The 26,481-nt window shown below is 53.7% G+C and overlaps 1 protein-coding gene across 28 annotated transcripts in view; it reads left to right on the forward strand.

The window, feature by feature from the left end:
- The window catches only part of SMARCA4 (SWI/SNF related BAF chromatin remodeling complex subunit ATPase 4), a 103,024-nt gene that overhangs the window by 44,229 nt on the left and 32,314 nt on the right, over positions 1-26,481 (forward strand). For all 28 annotated transcript variants that reach the window (XR_012428389.1, XR_012428390.1, XR_012428391.1 and 25 more), the window contains exons 14-24: positions 3,653-3,774; positions 6,134-6,284; positions 9,041-9,204; positions 15,290-15,356; positions 15,902-16,012; positions 18,013-18,255; positions 19,816-19,929; positions 20,632-20,739; positions 21,711-21,797; positions 22,589-22,635; positions 24,381-24,547. Coding sequence is in view for 21 of the 28 variants with exons in the window: in XM_065535365.1 (XP_065391437.1) it covers positions 3,653-3,774; positions 6,134-6,284; positions 9,041-9,204; positions 15,290-15,356; positions 15,902-16,012; positions 18,013-18,255; positions 19,816-19,929; positions 20,632-20,739; positions 21,711-21,797; positions 22,589-22,635; positions 24,381-24,547 (1,381 nt within the window). In the remaining 7 variants the exon portion in view is untranslated. The remainder of the gene's footprint in view (positions 1-3,652; positions 3,775-6,133; positions 6,285-9,040; positions 9,205-15,289; positions 15,357-15,901; positions 16,013-18,012; positions 18,256-19,815; positions 19,930-20,631; positions 20,740-21,710; positions 21,798-22,588; positions 22,636-24,380; positions 24,548-26,481) is intronic.

Genomic DNA, 26,481 nt, shown 5'->3' on the forward strand with positions numbered 1-26,481 from the left:
TGATCCACCTGCTTCAGCCTCCCAAAGTGCTGGGATTACAGACATGAACCTCCACATCCGACTTGTGATTTTTTTGTTGTTGTTTTGGAATGAAGACTTGCTGTGTTGCCCAGGCTGGAGTGCAATGGCGTGATATTGGCTCACTGCAGCCTCCACCTCCCGTATTCAAGCGATTCTCCTGCCTCAGCCTCTCTGGTAGCTGGGACTTCAGGCACCTGCCACCATGCCTGGCTAATTTTTGTATTTTTAGTAGAGACAGGGTTACACCATGTTGGTCAGGCTGGTCTTGAACTCCTGACTGGTGTTTTTTTTTATTTTTTGAGACAGAGTCTCACTCTATAGCCCAGGCTAGAGTGCAGTGGCACAGTCTCACTCACTGCAACCTCTACCTCCCAGGTTCAGGTGATTCTCCCACCTCAGCCTCCTGAGTAGCTGGGATTACAGGCGCATACCACCATGCCCGGTTAATTTTTAAAGTGTTTTTAGTAGAGATGGGGTTCCACCATGTTGGCCAGGCTGGTCTCAAACTGCTGACCTCAAGTGATCCACCCACCTGGGCCTCCCAAAGTATTGGGATTACAGGTGTGAACCAGTGCACCCGTCTTCCAGTGGTATTTCTTGTTTTAAGGTCTGTTCTGTCTTAGAGTAGTCACTCTAGCCCTCTTATGGTTATTGTTTGCATGGTACATCTTTTTCCCTTCTTTTACTTCTTTTATTTTCAGTCTGTTTCTTTGAATCTACAACAGCATATGGGTTTTGCATTTTCAGCTGGTATGACAGTGACTGCTTTTTGACTGAGTTTCTAAGACCATTTACATTTACTGTAATTTCTGATATGATTGGACTTACACTTGCTGTTTCTTTTCTGTGCCTTCCGTTTTTGTTCCTCCTTTACTGCCTTCTTTTGTGTTTAATGGCTTTTTTTCTAGATTTTTATTTTTATAATGCCTTTTTTTTTTTTTTTTTTTCCTCAGACAGTCTCGCTCTATCGCCCAGGCTGGAGTGCAGTGGAGCAATCTCAGCTCACTGCAATCTCTGCCTCCCGGGTTCAAGCAATTCTCCTGCCTCAGCCTCCGGGGACTACAGGCGCCTGTCACCACACCAGCTAATTTTTTTTTTTTTTTGTAGTTTTGGTAGAGACAGGGTTTCACCATGTTGGTCAGGCTGGTCTTGAACTCCTGACCTCAGGTGATCCTGCCCACCTTGGCCTCCCAAAGTGCTGGGATTACAGGCAGGAGCCACCACCCCTCGCCTCTCCTATTTTTTTGCTTACCTCTTCATGTTTAGTTGAAGTGTACTTTAGCTAAGCTGGAGTCTGACTTACCTGTGGGAGATTGTGGTGGCCTGTGGTCTGTTTAATAATTTCCTTGGGCTAAATCTGTGAAATCTGGTTCTCGCACAGTATGTGTAGCCTCTGCTATATTTGCTCAGTTCTTTTAAACATTTTTTGGCTTTGTCTTATTCGTGATTTTTTTCCCTGGTTCATCAGGGGCAGACAGTGTTTCTTTGTCACTTAGTGGTCATCTAAAGATTGGGCACAGTTTATGCTCAGACACGCACCTTCTTTCTCCTGCTGATGGTTCAGTTGTATGAGGAGGTGCATTCCACATTTGGGCCATTGTCGGGTTCTCCCTCGCACTTTTGCTTTTCTGGGCCCTTTGGCGTCTGTGCATATGCACAGACTCAGCCTCAGCCAGCAATACGCTTTTTCCTACCGCGGCTGATCTCACCTCCATTGGCAGTGCCACTGGGCTTGAGCATTGCCTCCTTCTACAAGTGACTGAGCCCCTTCCATCTCCCTGCCAAGCCTCACAGCCTGCAACTCTCCAGCCATAAGACCTTCATGTGTCCAGAGCTGTGAGGCAGAAGAGGTGAAAGTGGCCCACAGTAAAAGTGCTGCAAACTCCCGCTCTTCCCACCTGAAGTTCAGTTTTTTAAGGTTCAGTGATTCTAGTAGACCTTTGGTCAACTTGGTGAGCTCTGAAATGCTCACTTTGTCAATTTGTCCTGCTTTATAGTTGCTTTTTGGGGAGGAAATTTGCCCACCTCCTCATTTGAGTTTAGCCAGAAGTCTCACTCCTGTTTTAATTCCAGTATGTCTGTACCAGCTCTGATTTTCTTGCCTAAAATGTTGGTGTTATTACCACCTGTTTATTCCAAGTGATCTGTAAAATCATTTTTTGTGATCTAAGGGAAATCCCACTGGCTTTTCACTGGAATTATTTAACAGATTAATTATAGATAGTATTTTTAAAGCTTTGTAGCAGTTCCAGTATAGATAAGGGAACAATCCACTGTGGTGTATTTGTATGATTTAAGTGGCAAGACAAGAATAGTTTAAGATAAGGAAATGCATTCATGTCTATTTTCTCAATATGTGTTATGCAAAATCCCAGTAAAGGCTGGAAAACCATTAAATGACACAACGTGAATGCTTAAACAAGTCCATAGAAACTTTCAGTAAACTGAGATGCCTCATGTTGCCAGTGTTATTAGACATGTTATAGATGGTTGAGACTTGTCAGTAAAGCTGGAAGTAAATTACAAGCAATAAATATTGAAAGTTGGCTCTAAGATATTTAAGGCCAGGTGTGGTGTCTCACGCCTGTAATCCCAGCATTTTGGGAGGGCGAGTTGGGTGGATGATCCGAGGTCAGGAGTTTGAGACCAGCCTGGCCAACATGACGAAACCCCGTCTCTACTAAAAAATACAAAAATTAGCCGGGGATGATGGTGGGCTCTAAGATAATACCTAGGAAATCCAAGAGAATCAATGAAAACCTGCTTTAGTAGGTTAGCAGAGAATAAACGTGTAATGTTCATTTTATAACAGGGGTAGGAGGGATATGGAGTCTACTTCTAATTAGTAACAAAAGTCCAGAATACCCTGAGATAGCCTTAGAAGAAGTGTCGGGACCAGGTGTGGTGGCTCATACCTGTAATCCCAGCACTTTGGGAAGCCAAGGCAGGCGGATCATGAGGTCAGGAGTCCAAGACCAGCCTGGCCAACATAGTGAAACCCCGTTTACTAAAAATACAAAAATTATCCAGGCTTGGTGGCGTGTGCATGTAATCCCAGCTACTTGGGAGGTTGAGGCAGGAGAATCGCTTGAACCTGGGAGTTGGAGGTTGCAGTGAGCCGAGATCATGCCACTGCACTCCAGCCTGGGCAACAGTGCGACACTTCGTTTCAAAAAAAAAAAAAAAAGATGTAGCCAGTATGGTGGCATTTGCCTGTAGTCCCAGCTACTTGGGAGGCTGAGGCGAGAGGATTGCTTGAGCCCAGGAGTTTGAGACCAGCCAGGGGAAGGTAGCGAGACCCCATATCTACAAAATTTAAAACATTTGAGCTGGGCGTGGTGGTGCGTATCTGTAGTTCTAGCTGCTGGGGAGGCTGAGGCAGGATGATCTCTTGAGTTCAGGAGTTCGAAGCCATCTGGGCAACATAGTGAGACTCCCATATATTAATAATAATAAATACATAATTTTAAAAGGAAGACGTAAATAACAAACATCACACATTCCAGGATAGGTAGAAAGGGTGAGGGCTGTAAGAAGATCACTTGCTTCTAAAACTATGTTCTCCCCATGGGAGTCCCGTTCCCCCTCTCTGGGGAATGAATCGAGGTGACACGGGCTTGTCTCTTGGTAGGAGGAGGAGGAAGAGCAGCCGCAGGCAGCGCAGCCTCCCACCCTGCCCGTGGAGGAGAAAAAGAAGATTCCAGATCCAGACAGCGACGACGTCTCTGAGGTGGACGCACGGCACATCATTGAGTAAGGGATCCTGACACACACTGTTCTGTGCCAGCTTCCTGTGAGGTGGCGCTGGTGGGAGTGGCTAGAATCCCAGCCATCCCTAGACGACATTCAGCACTGTCCAGCCAGCTGCTACTGTGGAATCACAGAGAGCAAATTTATTTACTTCACATTTCATGTATTTTATAGGGATTTAATAGAGCAAATGCATTCGCATGGTTCACCATATGCTTACGAGGTAGTCAGGTGTGTGGGAGAAGCCCTCCTCCCCCCGTCCCCTGCTCCTCAGCTCCCTCCCTTTCCACTGCCCTCCCTGGGGAAACTTTCCAGCCTCGTGTGTCATCTTTCAGAGATGCTGTCTGCATTAGCAAGGAAAATGTGCATGTTTTTGTCTTTTCATTTGCATACATATCTCCGGTGTACATTGGTGTGCACCTTGTTATTTTCACTGAACCTTCCCTCTCGGAGGTGATCCTGTGTCCGTGCAGAGTGCTCCCAGTCTGGTCCTCAGTATGCAGTGTCATACTGAGTCACGTTATATTCTCATTTTTGTAGGCCTGTCCTTTGGTGGCAGGCATTTAGGTTATATTTCTCATCTTTTGCTCCTGTAACACATCACAGTTAACACACTAATCTCATCATTGCTTATGGTAAGGAATGAATGGATCCTGTTAAAAGGCAAGAGAGGGCCGGGCACGGTGACTCACGCCTATAATCCCAGCATTTTGGGAGGCCAAGGCAGGCGGATCCCTTGAGGTCAGGAGTTCAAGACCAGCCTGGCCAACATGGTGAAACCGCATCCCTACTAAAAATACAAAAATTAGCTGGGCGTGGTGATGTGCACCTGGAGTCCCAGCTACTTGCGAGACTGAGGCAGGAGAATCGCTTGAAATGGGGAGGAGGAGGCTGCAGTGAGCCGAGATAGCACCACTGCACTCCAGCATGGGCAACAGAGTGAGACTCCATCTCAAAAAATATGTATATATATAGGTGGCTGAAAGTCACTTTTTTTTCTTTTTTTTGATTTCACCAGGCTGGAGTACAGTGGCACGATCTCAGCTTACTGCAACCTCCACCTCCTGGGTTCAAGCAACTCTCCTGCCTCAGCCTCCCGAGTAACTGGCACTACAGGCGCGGGCCACCATGTCCAGCTAATTTTTGTATTTTTAGTAGAGATGGGGTTTCACCATGTTGGCCAGGATGGTCTTGATCTCTTGACCTCGTGATCCACCCACCTCGGCCTCCCAAAGTCCTGGAATTACAGGCATGAGCCACTGCACCTGGCCAAAGTCACTTTTTAAAATAAAAAGATTCAGATTATATTACAAATTGCCTAAGTTTTGACAATTCTGGTTTTGTATGAACCTGTTCAGTCTGTGTTTCTTTTCACCTTTAGGCTCATGAATTGTTATTAGAAAGAATGGGTCCTATTATCAGCGTCTGGCTAGGTGCAGTGTGTCTTTATGTGCTTTGGCAAGTGACAGCATTCTTTTTGTTTGTTTGTTTTGAGACAGTCGCTCAGGCTGGAGTGCAATTTGTTTGCCTTGTCGCCCAGGCTGGAGTGCAGTGGCTTGATCTCTCAGCTCTCTGCAGCCTCTGCCTCCCGGGCTCAAGCGATTCTTTCACCTCAGCCTCCTGAGTAGCTGGGGTTACAGGCATGCACCACCACCACGCCTGGCTAATTTTTTTTTTTTCTTTATTTTGAGATGGAGTCTCGCTCTGTCACTCAGGCTGGAGTGCAGTGGCATGATCTCAGCTCACTGCAGGCTCTGCCTCCCGGGTTCACGCCATTGTCCTGCCTCAGCCTCCCGAGTAGCGGGGACTACAGGCGCCCGCCACCACGCCCGGCTAATTTTTGTATTTTTAGTAGAGATGGGGTTTCACCATGTTGGTCAGCCTGGTCTAGAACTCCTGACCTCGGGTGATCCGCCTGCCTTGGCCTCCCAAAGTGCTGGGATTACAGACATGAGCCACTGCGCCCAGCCTAATTTTTGTTTTTTGTAGTACAGATGGGGTTTCACCATGTTGGCCAGGCTGGTCTCGATCTCCTGGCCTCACGTCATCCGCCTGCTTCAGCCTCCCAAAGTGCTGAGATTACAGGCATGAGCCACCGCTCCCGTCTGAGTGACAGAATTCTTGTTCTGTGGTGGTGCAGTCAGGACCCAGAGCTCCCAGGAGTCCAGTCTGGGCCCCTCAGGCTCAGTGTGCGCTGCCCTGCCTGGCCTCACACTCTCCGGCTGCACCTCTGTATGTCTTACAGTGCTGGCCACAGGTCATTCTGCAGAAAGGGCCACTCCACAGAGTTTGTGTCAGGAGCGAGCACGTTGTCACAGATAGGAACGTGTGTCCTTACTCAGCGCTTCCGTCTCACTCCCAGGAACGCCAAGCAAGATGTCGATGATGAGTATGGTGTGTCCCAGGCCCTGGCACGTGGCCTGCAGTCCTACTATGCTGTGGCCCACGCTGTCACCGAGAGAGTGGACAAGCAGTCAGCGCTTATGGTCAATGGTGTCCTCAAACAGTACCAGGTGAGGTGGGGACTGGGGAGGCCACTGCCGTGTAGCTGCCTCGGTGCAGGTGTTCCCAGGTGGTGGGGGCTGCGGACGTCAGGCAGACCTGAGTTCACTTTTTGCTCTTTGTGGGCAATGCACTTTTCCCCTCTGAGCCTCGGTTTCCCCATGTGTAAAACAGAGATGTGGTCTGGTACGTTAGCTGCCAGGAGGAAGTGCAACAGCAGAAAGTCAGTGTCTACTGAGTGCCTGATGTGCCAGGCAGAGTGGGAGCGATTTGCACGCCAGTGGCCTCACGGAGGAGATGGGGCCACCTGAGGAGCAGAGAGGTGCAGCAGCTCCTCAGCATCACACCGTGTGTAGGGCTGAACCAGGGCCGGAGCTCAGATCTGGGCATCTGCTTGCTCAGGACAGGTTACCTGAGCTCTGTGTGGTGTGAAACGGCAAGCGTCTGGAGCTTAGATCTAGGAGCCGGCAGCCCTGGACTCCGCTCTTTCTTCTGGGGATGGGGTAGCAGGTCCTGTGTGAGGGTGAAAAGATGATGGCTCTGAAGCTTTTCACCTGGGCCTGACTTGGAACAGTCAAGAAGCAGAGCTGCTCATGCTTTTAATGCGGCCCGCCATCCCGAGCTCATTACAAGGTCCCACAAGACAACCAGCACAACTCCAACCAAAGAACAGGCCTCTCTGGTTTTCCATTTGATTGTGATCCCTCTTACCCAACTCTCTTTTCTTTTCTTTTCTTTTGAAATGGAGTCTCTCTCTCTTGCTCAGGCTGGAGTGCAGTGGTGCGATCTTAGCTCACTGCAACCTCTGCCTCCCGGGTTCAAGTGATTCTCCTGCCTCAGACTCCCGAGTAGCTTGGACTACAAGTGTGCACCATCACGCCCAGCTAGTTTTTGTATTTTTACTAGAGACAGAGTTTCACCATGTTGGCCAGGCTAGTCTCAAACTCCTGACCTCAGGTGATCCACCCACCTTGGCCTCCCAAAGTGCTGGGATTACAGGTGTGAGCCACCTCACCCAGCTCCAACTTTCTTTAAGACAACTCTTAAACCTTTTGTGTTAATATCAGCATTCAAAACTGCGCATGCACCTATAGTCCCAGCTACTTAAGAGGCTGAGATGGGAAGATCACATGATCCCAGGAGTTGAAGATGGGCTGGGCAACATAGTGAGACACTGCCTCTACAAAAATTTTTTTTTTTTTTTTTTTTTTTTTTTTTGAGACGGAGTCTCGCTCTGTCGCCCAGGCTGGAGTGCAGTGGCCGGATCTCAGCTCACTGCAAGCTCCGCCTCCCGGGTTCACGCCATTCTCCGGCCTCAGCCTCCCGAGTAGCTGGGACTACAGGCGCCCGCCACCTCGCCCGGCTAGTTTTTTGTATTTCTTAGTAGAGACGGGGTTTCACCGTGTTAGCCAGGATGGTCTCGATCTCCTGACCTTGTGATCCGCCCATCTCGGCCTCCCAAAGTGCTGGGATTACAGGCTTGAGCCACCGCGCCCGGCTTACAAAAATATTTTTAAAATTAGCTGGGGGTGGTTGCACACATCTGTAGTCCCAGATACTCGGGCGGCTTAGGTGGGAGGAGAGCCCAAGCCCAGGACTTCTGAGCTGTAGTGCCCTATGTCGATTAGGTGTCTGTACTAAGTTCAGCATGAATATGATGACCTTCAGGAGTGGGGGACCACCAGGTGGCCTAAGGATGAGGGAATCTGCCCAGGTCAGAAATGGAGCAGGTCAAAACTGATGTGCTGATCCGTAGTGAGATAGTCCCTATGAATAGCCACTGCACTCCAGCCTGGGCAGCATAGAGAGACCCCATCTCTATAAAACAATAGTGAAACAAAGGCAAATCTCATGGTCAGTGGAATTTTCCAGGAGTCCAATGCAGTTAAAAAAATTAGAACTTGGCTAGGCGCAGTGGCTCACGGCTGTGATCCCAGCACTTTGGGAGACCAAGGCGGGTGGATCACCTGAGGTCAGGAGTTTTGAGACCAGGCTAGCCAACATGGTGAGACCCTGTCTCTACCGAACATACAAAAAATCAGCTGGGCATGGTGGTGCATGCCTGTAATCCCATTTGCTTGGGAGGCTGAGGTAGGAGAATTGCTTGAACCCAGGAGACAGAGGTTGCAGTGAGTCAAGATCGGGCCACTGCACTCCAGCCTGGGTAAGAGTAAGACTCGGTCTCAAAAAAAAAAAAAAAAAGAATTAGAACTTGGCCAGAACTTACTTCCTCAATCCATTATGAAAATTTCCAAATTTTCCTTCATAATGTTATCTTCAGTTTGCAAATAGTCTTCTATTTAAGGCCTGTATTTCAGAAAGCTCCCAGGCTTTGGAAATCCCTCCCATAATCTTGAAATGATGTTCAGGCGGCGAATTCCTCACCAAGTCGCCCTGAAGCCCTCGTGGTTTCCTGAGTGCAGGTGTCCCGTGGTGTGGGCAGGTTTTTCCTGTGTGCTGTGTGGGGCATGGTCAGGCAGGGACAGGCGGACAGTGTAACAATTGGGAATGAGCTGTTGGGATGTGCCCCAGAAATGTTACGCTTGTCCATCATTAGCACAGTCACCCTGCAACTTCACAGACGCTATTGTAAGGATGAGGTTCCGCAATAAAGAATCGGGTTGGTTCAGAGGAAAAATCCTCGGTAAAGGCAGTCAAGGGTGGGATGTGGCTCAGGCAGAACTCGTGGCTGACTCTCTGAATGTGGAGAACCCTCTGGTGTCCTACCCGGCCTTCAGTCCTGACGTGGCCGTGTCTGTCTTTGCAGATCAAAGGCTTGGAGTGGCTGGTGTCCCTGTACAACAACAACCTGAACGGCATCCTGGCTGACGAGATGGGCCTGGGGAAGACCATCCAGACCATCGCGCTCATCACGTACCTCATGGAGCACAAACGCATCAACGGGCCCTTTCTCATCATTGTGCCTCTCTCGTGAGTACCCGGTGCCAGCAACACCGCACACGCTGCTCACACGCTCCTGTGTTCGTTTCCTAAGTTTGCCACAGTAGAATACCACAAACGAGGTGGCTTAATGACGGAAATGTATTTTCCTGGAGGCCAGAAGTCCAAGGTCAAGCTATAGTAGGTTGCTTCCTCCTGAGGCCTCTCTTCCTGGCTTGCAGGGATGCGTGCTTACACGTGTCTCCCTGTGCCTTCACGTGGCCCTTCCTCCGTGCGTGCTTGTGTCCTCATCTCTTCTTCTTAGAAGGACACCAGTCAGGTTGGATGAGGGTGCATCCTAATGGCCTGCTTTAATTTCATTGCCTCTGTATTGGCCCTGTCTCCAGGTACAGTCACATCCTGAGCTACTGGGGGTTTGGACAGCTCCACCCGCCTTGGGGCTGTGCACAGCTCCACACATCACAGCCTCTGCCTCTGGGTCCCAGAGCAAGTGGGGGCATGACTGCTTATCCCCTTCACCCCTGAGGAGGCCTAGGGTCCCTCTCCTGGGATGTCCTTGGTGTCCTTTTCAAGTCCCACAACCAGCAAAGTCCATGCATGGGAGTCGCAGGAGACAAAAACCTCCCACTAGAAAAGTAGGGTGAGGCCATTGAGGCTCCATTGAACAAACAGTCTCCCCTTCCTCGCCATGCAGTGCGATGCTAAGGCCACCAGAGCCGTCAGGCACATCCCAGCGTGGCCCAGGTGCTTGGGCATGGTGGGATCTGGATACCCTAAGAGGCTCTCACTTGCCACTGCCTGGCTCCACTGGCCTTTTTCTTCCAGCAAACTGAGAGTCCGCCCCCTTGCCCACCTCTCTGGACATCTCCCTACCCAGCTCAGCCCCTGCACCAAAAGGGAGACCAGCCCAGGGTTTTCCCAGAAAACCCCAGGGCTGACTCTTACTGGTCCAGTTCAAGTCACATGTCCAGCACGCAGGCAGTCACTGGCCTGGGGGTTAGTCTGCTCTGATTGGCCAAACCTCAGCATGGCACTTGGTCCGGCCCTAGAGCACAGCCCCTAACTCCAGCCAGGCACTCACAGGGACCACCGCAGCCACGAGTCAGCAGCGCACCCCCAACCCCCAGCAGGCTGGCGAGCTGCATGCCCATGCCCCAACCCCATGGGAAAATGCCCTCCTGTCTGTAAGACAGCCAGGCCCCATGGTGGGCCTCACATCCTGACTGTTGCAGGTAGGACTGGAGGAAAGGTGAGGACCCCAGAACCCTCCCAGGTTTACCGTGGAGCTGTTTCTCTCTTCTGTCCCCCTGCTTCCCTCATGGCGGGTAGAACAGACTGCCCTGGAGGAGCAGGGCTTCCTTGTTGTGCACAGTGCTACAGGCAGCCGCACCTCCCCTCGTGGTCAGACCCAGATTGCTATAGTGATCCCGCTGCACCTTCCTGAGTTCTGTCCCCTGTCTGTCCGGAGGCTGTTCCTTCCGGCTCTGCCCATCTCCTGGCTCCCCTCTGCCCTTCTTCCCCCAGAGGATGATGGGTGCGGTGGCAGCCGCCCTCTGAGGTTCCCGATTTTCCCTCCTTTCACTTAAAAACTTCTCAGATCACCATCTCTGCTGGAACGCCGCTCTCCGGGGTGCTGTTGTTTTGCAGCCTTGGTTCTTAGTTAATTTTTGCTTTAAAAAATTTTTTTTAAACTTCATTTTGAAATGATCTTGTTATTTATTTATTTATTTATTTATTTTTTATTTTTTTATTTTTTTTTTTTGAGACGGAGTCTCGCTCTGTCCCCAGGCTGGAGTGCAGTGGCCGCATCTCAGCTCACTGCAAGCTCCGCCTTCCCGGGTCTACGCCATTCTCCTGCCTCAGCCTCCCGAGTAGCTGGGACTACAGGCGCCCACCACCTCACCCGGCTAGTTTTTTGTATTTTTTAGTAGAGACGGGGTTTCACCGTATTAGCCAGGCTGGTCTCGATCTCCTGCCTTGTGATCCGCCCGTCTCGGCCTCCCAAAGTGCTGGGATTACAGGCTTGAGCCACCGCGCCCGGCCTATTTTTATTTTTTGAGAAGGAGTCTCACACTGTTGACTGGCCCGGAGTGCAGTGGCGCCATCTCGGTTCACTGCAACCTCCACCTCCCGGGTTCAAGGGATTCTCCTGCCTCAGCCTCCCAAGTAGCTGGGATTACAGGCATGCACCACCACACCCGACAATTTTTTTATATTTTTAGTAGAGGCGGGGCTTCTCCATGTTGGCCAGGCTGGTCTTGAACTCCTGACCCCGTGATCTGCCCGCCTCGGCCTCCCAAAGTGCTGGGATTAGGGGAGTGAGCCACCATGTCTGGCGAACTCATTTTTATAAAACATTGAAGTGTTAGTGTAAAGAATTACTATGTACCCTTCACGCATCTTCCCCATTCTTTCATAACCCCAGGACAATTATGAAAACCAGGAAAATAACATGGACGTAATACTAATAGCAAACCAGAGGCCTTATTTACCAGTCTTGTCAGTTTTCCCACAAGTGGCCTTGTTCTGGTCCAGGATCCCACACTGTCATGTCTGTGTGGCATGCCTGTGGCAGTTCCTCATTTCATCCTTCATCCTTGTCGAGCTTGACGCTGTTGAATCCTGGTCGAAGCTTTGGTAGCCTCTCCTTCAGTTTGGGTTTGTCTTACGTGATCACGTGGAGCAACGCCACGCCCTGCTTGATGTGCCTTAGCGGGGAAGGCATGAGATGTTGAGGCCTTGGGCTCTTGGGCAAGGTGCCTGCTGGGTTTCTCACTGTAAACCTAGGAGTTACACTTTCCATTAATAACTATCTCGTGGGAACGCACTTTGACAGTATGTAAATATCCCATTTCTCTTCCTACTTTTCCCAGTCATTTCAGCATCTGTCCTACTCCATTTCTTGTTGCCATAAAGGAATACCTAAGGCTAGGTGGTAAAGAGGTTTAGCCAGGTGTGGTGGCTCACGCCTGCAATCCCAGCACTTTGGGAGGCCGAGGTGGGCGGATCACCTGAGGTCAGGAGACCAGCCTCACCAACATGGTGAAACCCTGTCTCCACCAAAAATACAAAAAAAAATTAGCCAGGCGTGGTGGCGCATGCCTGTAATCCCAGCTACTCCGGAGGCTGAGGCAGGAAAATCGCTTGAACCTGGGAGGCAGAGGTTGCAGTGAGCAGACATCGCACCATTGCACTCCAGCCTGGGCAACAAGAATGAAACTCTTTCTCAAAAAAAAAAACCCAAAAAAACCAGAGGTTTATTTGGCTCATGATTCTGCTGGCTGGAAGACTGGGCACCTGGTGAGCGCTTCAGGCGGATTCCACTCCTGGTGGAAGGCAGAGGGCAACCAGTGTAGAGATCCCATGGGGAGAGAGGAGGCGAGCGAGGTGGGGGTGCCGGGCTCCTTTTAACAGTAGCTTCCAAGGGAGTTCAGAGAGCAAGAACTCACTCATCCCCCATCCCCAGTATGGTACAGGCCATTCATGAGGGTTCCGCCCCTGTGACCCATTCGCCTACCACCAGGCCCCACCTCCAACACTGGAAATCAGATTTCAGCATGAGGTTTGGAAGCACCAAATACCCAAACTATAGCAGCAAACATCGGATAAGTCTTGCCTGAAAAAATAATTACATGAGAGTTGCTAGATACATGGTTACCTGTTTCTATCCACCCTTCTCTGCAAATTACCTGGAATTCTACTATTAGGAAGAGCTTTCTCTTCTCCCCCATGTGCTTGTTAGGGTAATTCTTATATCATTGTGGACTCACGCAAACAAATATTATTTATTTCGTTGCTTCAGTTTTTTCAGGTTCGGCCTAGGAGAATTCTCCCTGGATGAATTGTGTCCTTTCTATTGATTTAGTCATTTCTTCATATGAGTATGGACCCACGGATTAAATTATTTATTTTCTACTCCAGGCTATGCACCAGTGCTGGGTTTTGTTTTGTGGCTCAAATCCATCCAGCTTTGGCCACTGGGAGCTCTTTAGGTTGGCTCTTCTGTCCTTTGACACGCCCCCAGCATTGGGTGAATTTTGAGGACTTTCTTGCTTTTTGGCACCAAGAGATGCCACAGGCTTACATAGTCCATTTCCCGCCCACTCCCTCGAATCAGCCATTTCTCCACGGAGCCTGGTTTCCCTTCTTACAGAATGGGTTTGGGAACCAAGACCTGGGTCCTGGATGGGCCTGTTGCTTCTGGGGTGTCGTTGCTCCCGGGGCCCTCTCAGTGGTCAGTGCTTGGAGATTTGTGTCCGCGTGCTGATGCTATGTGCACATATCGTCTAAAAGGCCTTCTCTGCCTCTGCATCTGTTTCTGTGTTAAGCTGAACATGAGTTCACGCCACTGTCTGCGGCTCTGAGTGGGGACCACAGGTTCCTTCTCGCACTTGCACCCTGTGCGTGTTCCCAGTCTCAGCGTCCGTGGACAGCAGTTTCAGAGGAGTGAGCCCGTACCTCTGAGAAGCATCTTGAGCCACTAGAACGCAGGCCTTGGGACCAGTTCCTTGTGTCTTCAGGCATCCAGATTGCAGTCAGATTCCATTTCCAGGGTGATAGAGGTCAGCTCCTTCCCTCACTTCAGTGAGGTTGTGAGGTGGGTGCTCCTGCAGTCTTTCCACACCACGCCCCACCTGGGCAAGTGTCCACACTGTGGAACGCCAGCTCCTGCAGGCCAGAAGAGGGCCCGCGCCCTGGGGAATGTTTACAACGTATGGGCATCCGACCGTGCCGGCCCTCTCAACTGGGAATTGCTGCCTCCTCCCATGAGCTGCTTGTCCTGCCTCCGTTTGGACTTCTGTCTCCGGAACCTGTCCCCTCAGGCCCCTCCTGACCCTTGCTCCTGGCTCTTCTCCCTCCCAGTGCAGATGCTTCTCACATCTCCGGCTTCTCCCTTGGTGCCCTGACTGTCCCCCATCATTCCAGGGAGGTTTCACTGTTCCTAAGTCAGCGGAAGCGCAGGGTCAGGCCCTATGGGCCAGGTCCAGTGGCTCCAAGATGCCATCAGGGACCCAGCCTCCCCCAGGTTTTTGCCCAGTCATTCTTGGGTGACTCCAACCCTCAGGCTCCTTACCTCATGGTTACAAGACGGCTCCACTGCCTCCCTCACCTCATCCAGGTTCCAGGAGAGTGGACAGGGCAAAAGGCAGCGGAAGCGCAAGGCTGCTGAGCCCCTGCTCCCCACGCTCCTTCAGAAACTATCCCCATTGGCTCTGCCGCCTGGTTGGCTGTGGCTTCCAGGGGGGCTGAAGATGGGTTCATGGTGGACACAGCACCTCCCTCCTGGAACTGCTTGGGGGTAAACCAGGAGTAGTCCCTGGAACTCCAGCTTCGAGCCCTGTCTTTACGAACCACCCCGTCTAGACTTTCTGAGTGGCTTCACTCCCCCACTGAAAACTCCCGGCCCCAGTCTTCCTCCCAGAGCCCGCCCCCTTGGGGACTCAGCTTTATCGCCGCCTCCACCCTCTCCTCAGTCTCTAGGCTGTCGGTCCCAGGTGACTCACCCCTCCCCACTGCATTCTGCCTTCCCCCACGTCCTCCCTCATCCCAGTCCTGGTCATCCCACAGGGGAGCAGCCACGTGTTGCCACTCCCTCCCATCCCTGTCCTCCTGCCTGCCACCTGAGCCAGGCCCTGCCTCGCCCCTCACTGTCCTCGTTCTCTCTCACAGTCAGGAACCTTCCATGGCTGGAGGGTGGCAGAAAGACAGTTTGGTGTCTCCCATATCCCCAGGTCTCCACAGCACTGTTGATAGCCTGGCTCTGGGCATGAAGCCTGTGTTCTGCAGCTGCATTTTCCTGGCAGCAGGTGCAGGCTCCCCCAGCCCTGGCAGTGTTGTTTCTGTCCCCCATCACATCTCTGTGTCCCTACTTCTCACTCTAAAAGCCCTTGTCCTCTTTTCCCAGTGGCCTCCCTTGTGCCCTCCGAGGCAGAGCCCTTTACGTCCTCGCCAGTCTCCTTCCCTCCCTCCCTCCACCGCCCTAAACACAGTTTCTCTGCCCACTCTGGGGGCCGTGACCATGTTGGCCTCGCCCTGGCAGCCAGTGGCTGTGGGTTTGCACAGTGAGCCGTTGATGAGAGGCCAGCACTTGACTCTCATTTCCTTGTCCCATCAGAACGCTGTCCAACTGGGCGTACGAGTTTGACAAGTGGGCCCCCTCCGTGGTGAAGGTGTCCTACAAGGTAGGTCACGGCCGCTGAGGTTTCCGCTCTTGCTACGGAGGTGCAGGCAGTGGGCGAGCGGGACATCCACACACACCTCTGCCCAGTGAACCTGGGGAGAATGCTGGGTCTCCCGTCACACGGAGTCTCCAGGACAGCCTGGAACTCCAGTCACATGGGTCCGGGAGTTTGGACTGGGCAGGGACAGAGCAGATTAGCTCAATGGGGAGGAGGCAGGAGTGAGCATGGTGGTCAGCACTCAGAGGCCAGCTCGGGAGCCTGAGATGGGGACCCAGCCACCAGGAATGGGCAGATGGCGGTGCAGGCTGCGCGATTCCCTCAGGCCCTGGCCACCGCTGGCCCGCATTGCTTCCCCTTCCCTCTGCAGCTCATGTTCTGCATGGGGAGGTCTGGGGACGGGCCAGCGGCCCTGCCAGCCCCTTTCCCCACTCCCCTCTGTGAGGACAAGCTCTCCCACCGTGTCACTGGGCAGCTGCAGGGGGTGCCTGTGCCCCTCCTGCCACCCGGCCCCAAAAGCTGAGCTGCGTATCCTGCTTCCCTTACAGGGATCCCCAGCAGCAAGACGGGCCTTTGTCCCCCAGCTCCGGAGTGGGAAGTTCAACGTCTTGCTGACAACGTACGAGTACATCATCAAAGACAAGCATATCCTCGCCAAGGTAGCGTGTCCCCGGGGGAAACGCCAGGCCACGGGCCTAGTGCTTTGGGGCTGCTGCTGCCTGACCACGATGTTCACACGTGGGTCACGCGCCCGTCCCCTCCAAAGCCCCTGCGAGTAACTTCCCAGAGCCCCACCTGCATGTGGGTGAAGACAGCTGCCCTGTGTAGGGGGAAGGCCCAGGTAGGGGCGTCCTCGGGTTTACCTCCCCAACTGTCTCCAGGCAGGCCCTGAGTCAGGCCCAGAAGCTGGGGCCAACTACACAGCATGAGCTCTGCCTCCTCTCGGGCCTTTTGCCCAGAGAGCCTCAGCACCAAGGCGTCTCCTGACCCACCTACAGGGTCCCCATGGGCCTTGGCCAGACCAGTCTTGTCCTCCTGTCTCTCACTGCTTTGGCTGTCCCTCCCTGGGGCCCTGGCTTCTCACCACAGGCCATGGGCTGAGATTCAGCGTGTGGGGGAGAGCTCGAGGGCCAAAAACCATGACTGCCTCCTGGCCTTGGGCAGCTGGTTTGGGCTGTTCTGTGAGGGTCCTGCTGGCTTGGAAGCCTCTTCTGGGATGAAACTGTGAAAGCAGTCCCAGCATGGCCATCAGTGATGAAAATATGGCCCAGATAGAAAACAGACATAGTCCTCTGCCTCCAAAAACTCATGTTCCTCATTCGAGGAGGGGTCGCAGGTAAAGATGTACCTGGTCTCACTCCTAAACATCCAACTGAGTGAGTGTTGAGCAGTAGAATTTTTTGCGGTTTTTTTTTTTGAGACCAAGTCTCGCTCTGTTGCCCATGCTGGAGTGCACTGATGTGATCACGGCTCGCTGCAGGCCTAATCTCCTGGCCTCAAGCGATCCTCCCACCTCACCCTCCTGAGTAGTCCCACCAAGCCCAGCTAATTTTTTTAAATTTATTTTTTATGGAGATGGGGTCTTGCTGTTCTGCTGATCTCAAACTCCTGACCTCAAGGAGTCCTCTCACCTTGGCCTCACAAAGCACTGGGCAACTGTGGCTGGCCTAACAGTGGAGTTCTTGACCCAGGGATGGGGGGGATGGAGGAGCTGTTTATGGGTTGCCCCGCCTCTCAGTGCATGGCTGGAGTGACGATACTGGGGCTGTGGACTGGGTGCTTTCTTTCCTTTTTTTTTTTTTGAGACAGAGTCTCACGGCTGTCACCCAGGCTGGAGTGCAGTGGAGCGATCTCAGCTCACTGCAACAGCCTCTGCCTCTTGGGTTCAAGTGATTCTCCTGCCTCAGCCTTCCGAGGACTGGGTGTTTTTTCCCTGAGCCAACACGGGAGGAAACTGAGGCCCGGGGAGTTGGGTATCCTGCGTGCAGGCTCTTGCCTCAGGTCTGTGCTTCAGGTGCTTCCTCTGCGGCTGACTCTGTAGAAAGCCAGGTCGTGTGCAGGCCCAGGAACCAGGCTCTGAAACCCCATGCTCCCCTGCCAGTGACTCGGGTGACGTAATCACCCCACAGTGGGAGTGCTCTTTGAGTGCGGCCACTGCGCCCCCTCCTGACCTGCATGGCCCTGTATGTAGTGGCGCGGCCCCTACCCCATGGGGCACACGTTCTGAATCATAGGCTGCTCATTAGAAATGTACCCATCACCAACCCAGTTCCCCTGAGACCCTCCACACCAGCGGGACAGACTCCCCAGTCAGCAAGATGTATCTTCTGTCAGAATGTGCTGGGCATTTTTCTGTGCTGTAGATTGATATGTGTGATTTTGCGGGGAAGCCAGATTACTTTTTTGCAATTCGCTTTGCTCACCTGACAATAGTCATGGGGTCACGGGCCTGTCTCTACCTGAGGCTTGCGAGAGGCTACCTTGTGTGGCTCCAACTCGGTGAGTCGGCCCTGGGGCAGGACATCAGGACTGTGCTCTCCACCCAGCTGCGCTCTTCCACCTGGAGCCTTCCTGGCTCCTGGGCACAGAGTGGGAGATTCTCCCCCTGTGCTGGGCCACCTGCTGCCCCCGCCCCTGATTGCCCACTCTGTGCCGGCAGATCCGTTGGAAGTACATGATTGTGGACGAAGGTCACCGCATGAAGAACCACCACTGCAAGCTGACGCAGGTGCTCAACACGCACTACGTGGCGCCCCGCCGCCTGCTGCTGACAGGCACGCCACTGCAGAACAAGCTTCCCGAGCTCTGGGCGCTGCTCAACTTCCTGCTGCCCACCATCTTCAAGAGCTGCAGCACCTTCGAGCAGTGGTTCAACGCGCCCTTCGCCATGACTGGGGAAAAGGTGGGTTTATCCAGTTGTGCCCATGCTGACGGTTCCAGGTGCGGCTGGTTCTTTCTGCTGGCTGGAGCGTGTCCAGCGCCTGCTACAGCTGGCTAGGCCTGTGCTGGGTGCCTGGCGAGATTCCGCATCTGCATGGAGCCAGGGGAGCCCTGGAACCCAAGGCTGGGGCAGCCATAAGGGCCCCAGGGGAGCAGGGCAGAGGTCATGATGGTGAATCTCGGAATGCTCGGGGCGTGTCTGACTCTATGCTCCAGGTGTAGAAGGAATGGTGAGGAAGATGGCCCTGAGGCAGCTGTGGAACCGCAAGTGTGTGGAGAGCACCGCTAGAGTCTGCAGCGTGCTGTAGGCCCCTTTAGGTGCCCTCAGAACTCACCCTCAGGGCAGTGGGAAGGAAGCTTGGAAGATTCCAGTTAACGAGGCCGCATGGTCCGGTTCTGTCTTATGTTGTTTTCGAAAAGCGCAGTGGCCAGTGTGTCTCAGTGTCTGGGTGACAACATCAGCCAGGCTGTGGCATGGCGGCATCATCATGGATGAGTAGCCCCACACCAGCACTGGTCCCTGAGCCTAGAGCCCCCCTTGCTGTTGGAGGTTGAAACTGTGGGACGGGCTGTGTTTCTTTCTGAGGGGTTTAGCCAGATGCTGAAGTGTGGGTAGAACTACAGAGGTTACCTCGAAGTGCCCTGCCCACCCCCTTTTTCCCACCTTAGACAGGTCCAGGGCAGCTGGGGCCTTCCTGGTGTCGTCCATGAGTTCCCTGCCCTCTCGGCTGCTGGTCAAGGCTGTGACTCTTCTGACAGAGAAACTGAGGCATTCCCCAAAGCCTCATGATAAAGGGGTCCCCAATTTTTAGATTCCCAGGCCCCCCACACCAAGAGCCAGGATCTGATGCCGTAGTTTCGGCGCTTTCTGAGCCGAGCAAAAGCTCTGCCAAAGGATTGCTTGGGAAGCAATAGAAGAAAAGTTCTGGCTTCATCTTATTTTCCTTTAACTTTTTAATTAAATCATTTTAAAAGTTAGTTCTTAGTAGAGGAGTAGGCGCCGTGGGAGGTCAGGGTTTCTTTCACCTAGTTCCACCCAGGCTGAATGAGAGCCCTCCCTGAGAATCACTCTGTGTAAGCCCCACGTGGTCAGGCTGGCCCCTGCAGCGCTGCTGGCGTGAGCTTGGTGTGTGGTGGGTCTGTGGGCACTCCAGTCTGTGTTACTCGTGGAGAGCAGCATGCCCGCTGCCGGGGTCTTTCTGGTGAGGCACAGGGAGCAGGGTGAGACGCTTCCCAACTGGATGGGGTGAGCAGATGGTCCACACAGAGGTTTGTGCTCTGGGTACTGCGGCTCCATGTCCCAGGAATTACACGGAGGGAACCAGATCCTTACAGTTTCCTAAAGAAGAGGGTGCCCTGCTGGGCCCCCAGAAAGCATAAAGCGGTCTGAAAAGCCACATGCCAAGGGCAGAGTCACCCCAGGGGACCCCATACCCCCGTCTCCACATCTGCACCTTCTAGTGAGACCTCCGTTGCCCTCCTTTGGAGGTAATGCTTGCTTCTCGTGTCTTGGTGGGGCCAGGTGGACCTGAATGAGGAGGAAACCATTCTCATCATCCGGCGTCTCCACAAAGTGCTGCGGCCCTTCTTGCTCCGACGACTCAAGAAGGAAGTCGAGGCCCAGTTGCCTGAAAAGGTGACGGAGTTTTGACGGGAGCCACTGGTGAAGCAGCCTCATGTGGGGGCTTTCCCCAGGGCTGGGCGTGCTCAGGGTCTCTCCCCACAGTCCCGGGCCTGCCCTGGTCAATCCAGCTTGGGGGCGGCGATGACGCCACTGGGTCTGTCATGCTCTATGCTGCTGTTCTGCCGTAGGGATTAAAAAGCACTCATAGACTCACATAGCTCACAATAGGTTAGAGCACAAAATCCCACTTCCTGTCGGGGGCCAGGTGCCTGTGCAGGCTCTCCTGGCCACATCAGGAGGGGCCGTGGGCTTGGGGTCGCCCCCTGGCCCCCAGTCATGGCTCTGGGTTTTCAAGGCCTGCAGCAGCCACACCCCCGGACCCAGTTCCCACAGCAAGACCCGCAAACTCGGGGTCCCCAGCCACAGTTGCCCCTCTTGCTCTTTGTTTCCTGGCTGGCTGTGGAGAGGCCCCCAGGAGATGGCTGAGGGGCCCTTTCTGGCCCAGTATCCCCCGGGTATCTCTGTGTGCTACTTCCTCTCTTTGCGCAGGTCTCCCCTCTTCTCTCCAGCTGTGCGGGACTCCTCACCCACACCCCAGTGTGCCCTGGTCAGAGCTCATATGACAGGGCCGGGGAGGTCAGAGCTCGGTTTGGGTGGTGGGAGTCGGGCCTCAAGCCACCTTGGGCCCTCGTGAGCTTCGTGTGCCCCCTGCAGGTGGAGTATGTCATCAAGTGCGACATGTCTGCGCTGCAGCGAGTGCTCTACCGCCACATGCAGGCCAAGGGCGTGCTGCTGACTGACGGCTCCGAGAAGGACAAGAAGGTGGGCCCCGGAGTCCCCCAGCTGCATTCCCCACTGGGTGTCAAAGGCGGGCAGTGTGGCAGGCAGGGCAGAGCACGCTCTGACCATCGGGTCATGATCTGGTCCTGATCCCCAGGGCGTCTGGCCAGCCCTGGTTATGATGGCTGGTGGCTTGTGTCAGGACACACTGACTCAGTTGCCAGTGGCTTCCCCTTTGCTTATGAAACACTGACTCCTTCTGCAATTGGCAGCCTGGGCCCAGCACTAACCCTAGCAGGGTTAGAGTGTTCTAGAATGCCCCCCTTCTCTCTCTTATTAAGTGAAAGGGAGGGAGCGGGCTGTCTCCTTCAGGGGTTGCTCTTGAGAATCCTGGGCCCCAGGACCCACCTGCCTGGCTCTGCTCAGCAGGAGTGAAATTGTCCTCCCAGAGAATACACCAGACCCCTTGCCTCTGACCCCAAGGCCTTGACTTCGGCCTGGCTTCCCCCAGACGTTGTGTCTGTGCCCCTCCTCCCCTGAGCTGAACAGCAGTGTGTTCCCTAGTCCATTCCCAGCCCAGAGCACGCACCCCCCGCCCCTGCCCCCACCTCCTTCCTCATCCTGGAGCCCAGGGAGCCTCCTGAGTCATGGCTCACCCAGCTGAGACCCTCTAGGGAATCCAACAGTAACAGTGCCCAGAACAAAGGTGGCATCACAAAGCGTCGGGGACTCTGCCTCAGCCCTTTGCCAGTCTTGTTTCTGTCCCGTCGTGCTGGCCCTGTCCCCGCCATCTGTCCTCTGCTGTACCAGGCAGTCGTGTGTTTCCCAGGGCTTGTTGGGGGCCTCCAGGCCTCCAGCCTGCCATCTCCTCCCAATTGCTGTGCCTAAAGCCACTCCTCCCCACTAGAGTATCCCCACGGCCCTTCTCCCAGCAGCCACCCATCCACCAAGCCCACCCCACCCCGCCCCAGGAGGGCAAGACCCCATTTGGGACCCTCTCATCTGCCTCCCAGGGCAAAGGCGGCACCAAGACCCTGATGAACACCATCATGCAGCTGCGGAAGATCTGCAACCACCCCTACATGTTCCAGCACATCGAGGTGAGCCCGCCGCGGCCCGGACGGCTCAGGGCCTGCCGTCCACTGAGCTCTTAGGCAGAGCTGGCTTGCTTCTCCTCGACAACTCTTTAAAAATAGATTCGAATATTTTCATTAGGTAATGCTGGTACATCTGTTCCTTGTTTGATCTTCACTTCTCCAGTGCTTACGGAAAGAACCCCGGCAGTTAGGGCGCAACATGCAATAGGAATACAGGGCCCTGAAAGCTTACCCTCAGAGAACAGGAGCGTTTGGAGACGTCTCTGGGGGACGTGTCCCCCCGCCAAGGGGGCCCTGCTGCATCTCTTTGGCACGCTGACTTTTCTCACGTTGCGGGGCGTCAAGAGTCATCACCCTCTTCAGTGAAGTGTGGGGGAGTCAGAACCCTTTTGGGTCATGGTGCCTTTGAGAATCTGGGTTCTTCTTAGAAGCATGCGTATGTTCGTGTTTCTTGGTGTAAAGTGTTGGGGTCGTTGGAGACCCCCTGATGCCCACCAGGAGAGCCCCTGGGGCTGTCTCAGCACCCTGAGCATGGCTGTGGCCCCATGACGTCCTCGTGCACTCGGTGTGAAGAGTGCTGTATGGGATGTCCTTTCCTTCGTTGGAGGAGTGTGAGGGAAAAGATGTCAGTGGACTAAGAAGGATGGTTTTGGCATCTGTGTCTGGTCTCAGAGCTGCCGTGGGCCCACAGTGCAGAGGCTTTGTCCTCTGAGCACCAGAGGTGTGTGCGGACCGCAGGGGTGCCCGGTGGCCCGCACCTGCCTGTCACTGACGCCTCTCTCTTTGCCTTGCAGGAGTCCTTTTCCGAGCACTTGGGGTTCACCGGCGGCATTGTCCAAGGGTGAGAAGCTTCCCAACTGGATGGGGTGGGCAGGTGGTCCATGCAGAGGTTTTCTGTCATTTTGTTGCCTTTATTGCTGCTGTTATGTTTGTTCAATTTCAAAGGCAGAAAATTAGAAAATACAGAAAAATCCAAAACAAAGAATACAAATTTTTTTTTTTTTTTGAGATGGAGTTTTGCTCTTGTTGCCCAGGCTAGAGTGCAGTGACGCAATCTTGGCTCACTGCAACCTCTGCTTCCTGGGTTCAAACAATTCTTCTGCCTCAGCCTCCCGAGTAGCTGGGATTACCGGCGCCTGTCACTGCCCAGCTAATTTTTTGTATTTTTAGTAGAGATGGAGTTTTACCATGTGGACCAGGCTAATCTTGAACTCCTGACCTCAAGTGATCCACCCACCTTGGCCTCCCAAAGTGCCGGGATTATGGGCGTGAGCCACTGCACCTGGCCCCATAATACATATCTTTAGTGCTCGGAGAGCTGACCACTATTAACCCCAAGAGACAGGATTCCTGAGGCAGGATTCCTGGCTTACAGATCCCACTCTGCCGCCTCCAAGCTCTGTGACTCTAGACAGCTTTCTTTTTTTTTTTTTTTTTTTTTGAGACGGAGTCTTGCTCTGTAGCCCGGGCTGGAGTGCAGTGGCCGGATCTCAGCTCACTGCAAGCTCCGCCTCCCGGGTTTACGCCATTTTCCTGCCTCAGCCTCCAGAGTAGCTGGGACTACAGGCGCCCGCCACCTCGCCTGGCTAGTTTTTTGTATTTTTAGTAGAGACGGGGTTTCACAGTGTTAGCCAGGATGGTCTCGATCTCCTGACCTTGTGATCCGCCCGTCTCGGCCTCCCAAAGTGCTGGGATTACAGGCTTGAGCCACCGCGCCCGGTCTAGACAGCTTTCTTAACCTCTCTGAGCCTAAACTCTGTTCACTAGTATAGAGGCACTCTTTATACTATGTGGGTGTTTTGTATAGCACCCTTTGTAAGGTGCAGCTCCGACTCTTTTACGCCCCTAATGGATGTGGATGTTGTGTCTAGATTTTCACCATTGCAAAGAACCTTGCTAAAAGCATTCTTCCAGCTAAAGCCTCCATTCAGTTCTCCTGGGGTATTAAGCCATTTGCAAGACGAGAGGCACCTAATGAAAACATGACAAATTCTTTTTGATGTTTTTTATACTGAGTTATGGAACAGGGTCCTATACACCTGGCTTCAAGGCCTAGAGGCCTGGCTTGGTCATGTGGTCAGCCATATCACATTGTACCCCTGCCAGCCTCAGTGTCCACATCTACCACACTCGGGGTGTTGGCTAAAGGGAACGTGAGAAGCCGAGGTGGCCCTTCCTCCTGGGCCTGGCAGACCATGGGTGTCTCCAATGTGGCATTTGCTCTTGGGGCTTCTTTATCAGGCAAGGAGACAAGGTCCAGCTTCCCGGAGCACCCCTGTTCCACCCCCATGTTGTCCCGGCCACGTGACCCACAGCACCTCCTTTCATCATCATGAATGTCTGGGTTAGACGAGAAATACATGTGCCACCCTGGTAATGTGCCTTCCAGCGAGGGTGGCCGGGCTTATTTCAGTTGGGGGAAACGGCTTTGCCGAAGCTTTGGGTGATGTCTGCTTAGGAAGCATGTCTGTGCCCTTGAACCCGACACCCGGCCTGGAGGCGGGCGATGCACCTCCTGCCTTACCTGCCCGCAGGCTTCCGGGTTTAACATCCTGCGCCTTCTCTCCTGTCTCCTCCACACTCCAGGCTGGACCTGTACCGAGCCTCGGGTAAATTCGAGCTTCTTGATAGAATTCTTCCCAAACTCCGAGCAACCAACCACAAAGTGCTGCTGTTCTGCCAAATGACCTCCCTCATGACCATCATGGAAGATTACTTTGCATATCGTGGCTTTAAATACCTCAGGCTTGATGGTGAGTTCATATGAGCCAGTGAGGCGTTTGTTACAGAGTTTTGTCGTTGCAGCTGCCACAGAAGTTTCTCACTGGGATTCCCTCCCGTGAGGCAGGGTAAGGCCCAGGCGCTCTGGGTCCAGTGGCCAGAGTGGGCCTAGGCACAGGCTGAGCGTCTTGGGCACTCAGCACTGGGATGGGCCCTGGATTGGATGCCGGGTGTCCTGACTCCTGGGCTGACAGTCTTTCCACAGCACTGCTGGGTACACTGGGGAAGGGGTGCCCTGTGCACCTTTAGCTGGAAGTGCCAGAATTCCATCCCATGTGGACACAGGGAAGAAAGCACCGATTGGCTTACATAGCGCTAACCCCTGGAGGTTAAACATGCTTCAGGTACAGCTGGATCCAGGCATGCAGGCGATGTTGGAGAGACTCTTCTCCAGCTCTTGACTCTGCCTTCTTCCATCTTGGCTTCCCTTCTACCTGCTCAGTGTCCCCAACAAAAGCAGGTCCCAGGCTGGCTCTCATTTGGCTGCTGTGAGCCACATGCCCATTGCTGGGCCATTTGTAGCAGCCCAGTGGCTGCCACCTTGCCACAGGTCAGGCCTGGAGCTGGAATCAGACTCTGTGACGAGCACAGAGGGAGGGAAGCAAGCACTTCCAGGCAGGAGCAGCCGCTGCCGGAGAGAGGCCTTCAGCCCAACCGCCCGCCCTGTGGTCCCTGATGGGAGAGGTCGCCGTGTGTGTTTTTGTGCCCACCTGCCCCAGCACACGGAAGCTCAGGGAGGAGAGGCTGTGAGACACCGACAGGGCACGTGAGACATGTTATCTGTCAGTCCCAGTGGGTCAGGGAGGCCCTGGAGTGAGTTCTCCGTGAGATTTACTAGAACGGGGCTTACGAGAAACACGAGCGTGAGCTGCTGGGACAGACACAGCTCAGCCAGTTCATTGTTCCCCACCTGGGCCGACCTGCCCAGGTGCCATCCGGAATGTGCTCTCTGCATCCCTCCAGCCACAGGTCCTCCCCGGGGTTCTGTCCAGGATCACTCTACAGACACAAGTCTTGCAGGGGTCTCCCCAGCTTGCCTTAATCCTTAGGGGCTTCCCACTGCTTTGAGACTGAAAACCAAAACCCTTCAGGGTCCGCGTGGCTGGGCCACCCCCTACCCTTTGCTCTCCTTTGGTCTGTCCAGCGGCTTCTCCCGTCCTTGAGAGGGCCAAGGCTTCCTGAGGACCGTCCCATCTGTGTCGCATCCCTGACTCCCCCAGGAGAGAGCCCAGTTCCCACCCATCCCAGTGCCTTTGTGGCTACTCCATAAGGACAAGGACTTTGGTCAGTTCAACTACAGATGTGTCCTCTGCATGTGATGTGGTCACAGCCACAGGGATAGAGAATCTGTTGAGAGTGGAGGAAGGGTAGGAGCTCAGTGAAGTCTCCTGAGACTGCAACTCCCATGAGTGGGCTGGCATCTGGGAGCCGGGTAGCCCCTCACCTCAGCCCCTCCTCCGAGCTGGGGTACCAGGGGCACATCTGGAGCCTGCGAGAGGGCGGGACAGCAGGCGGATGGCCAGGCTACTACGGGCTTCCACACTGTGCCTGGGCACATGTAGGCTGGTGGCAGGAAATGGCTGGTTTTTATTTCATCACCAAAATGACTTCAGTGTTCCAAGGGCACCTCCGTCCGAACTCCCAGCAGCCCAAGGAGTGTAGACGTTGCCTTAATGCCCACAACACTGAGGGCATCCTTGATTGTCACCCAGGAGACCTGCACTGGCTCCTGGACTTGGGTTTTCTGGGGCATGGGGACACTGATCCTGCCAGAAAGGATACGAGCCCCGTTTATAAGGTCCCCATGCTCTTACCTGTAGAAGATTATCTTTGTGAACCACAAAACCTTTTGAGACAGGGCTGAGGGCAGGTGCACCCACAGTCACTGTCCACCCATCCCCAGGTC

The sequence above is a fragment of the Macaca fascicularis genome, chromosome 19 (assembly GCF_037993035.2).
Source record: "Macaca fascicularis isolate 582-1 chromosome 19, T2T-MFA8v1.1".
In the NCBI taxonomy this organism is placed as follows: domain Eukaryota; kingdom Metazoa; phylum Chordata; class Mammalia; order Primates; family Cercopithecidae; genus Macaca; species Macaca fascicularis.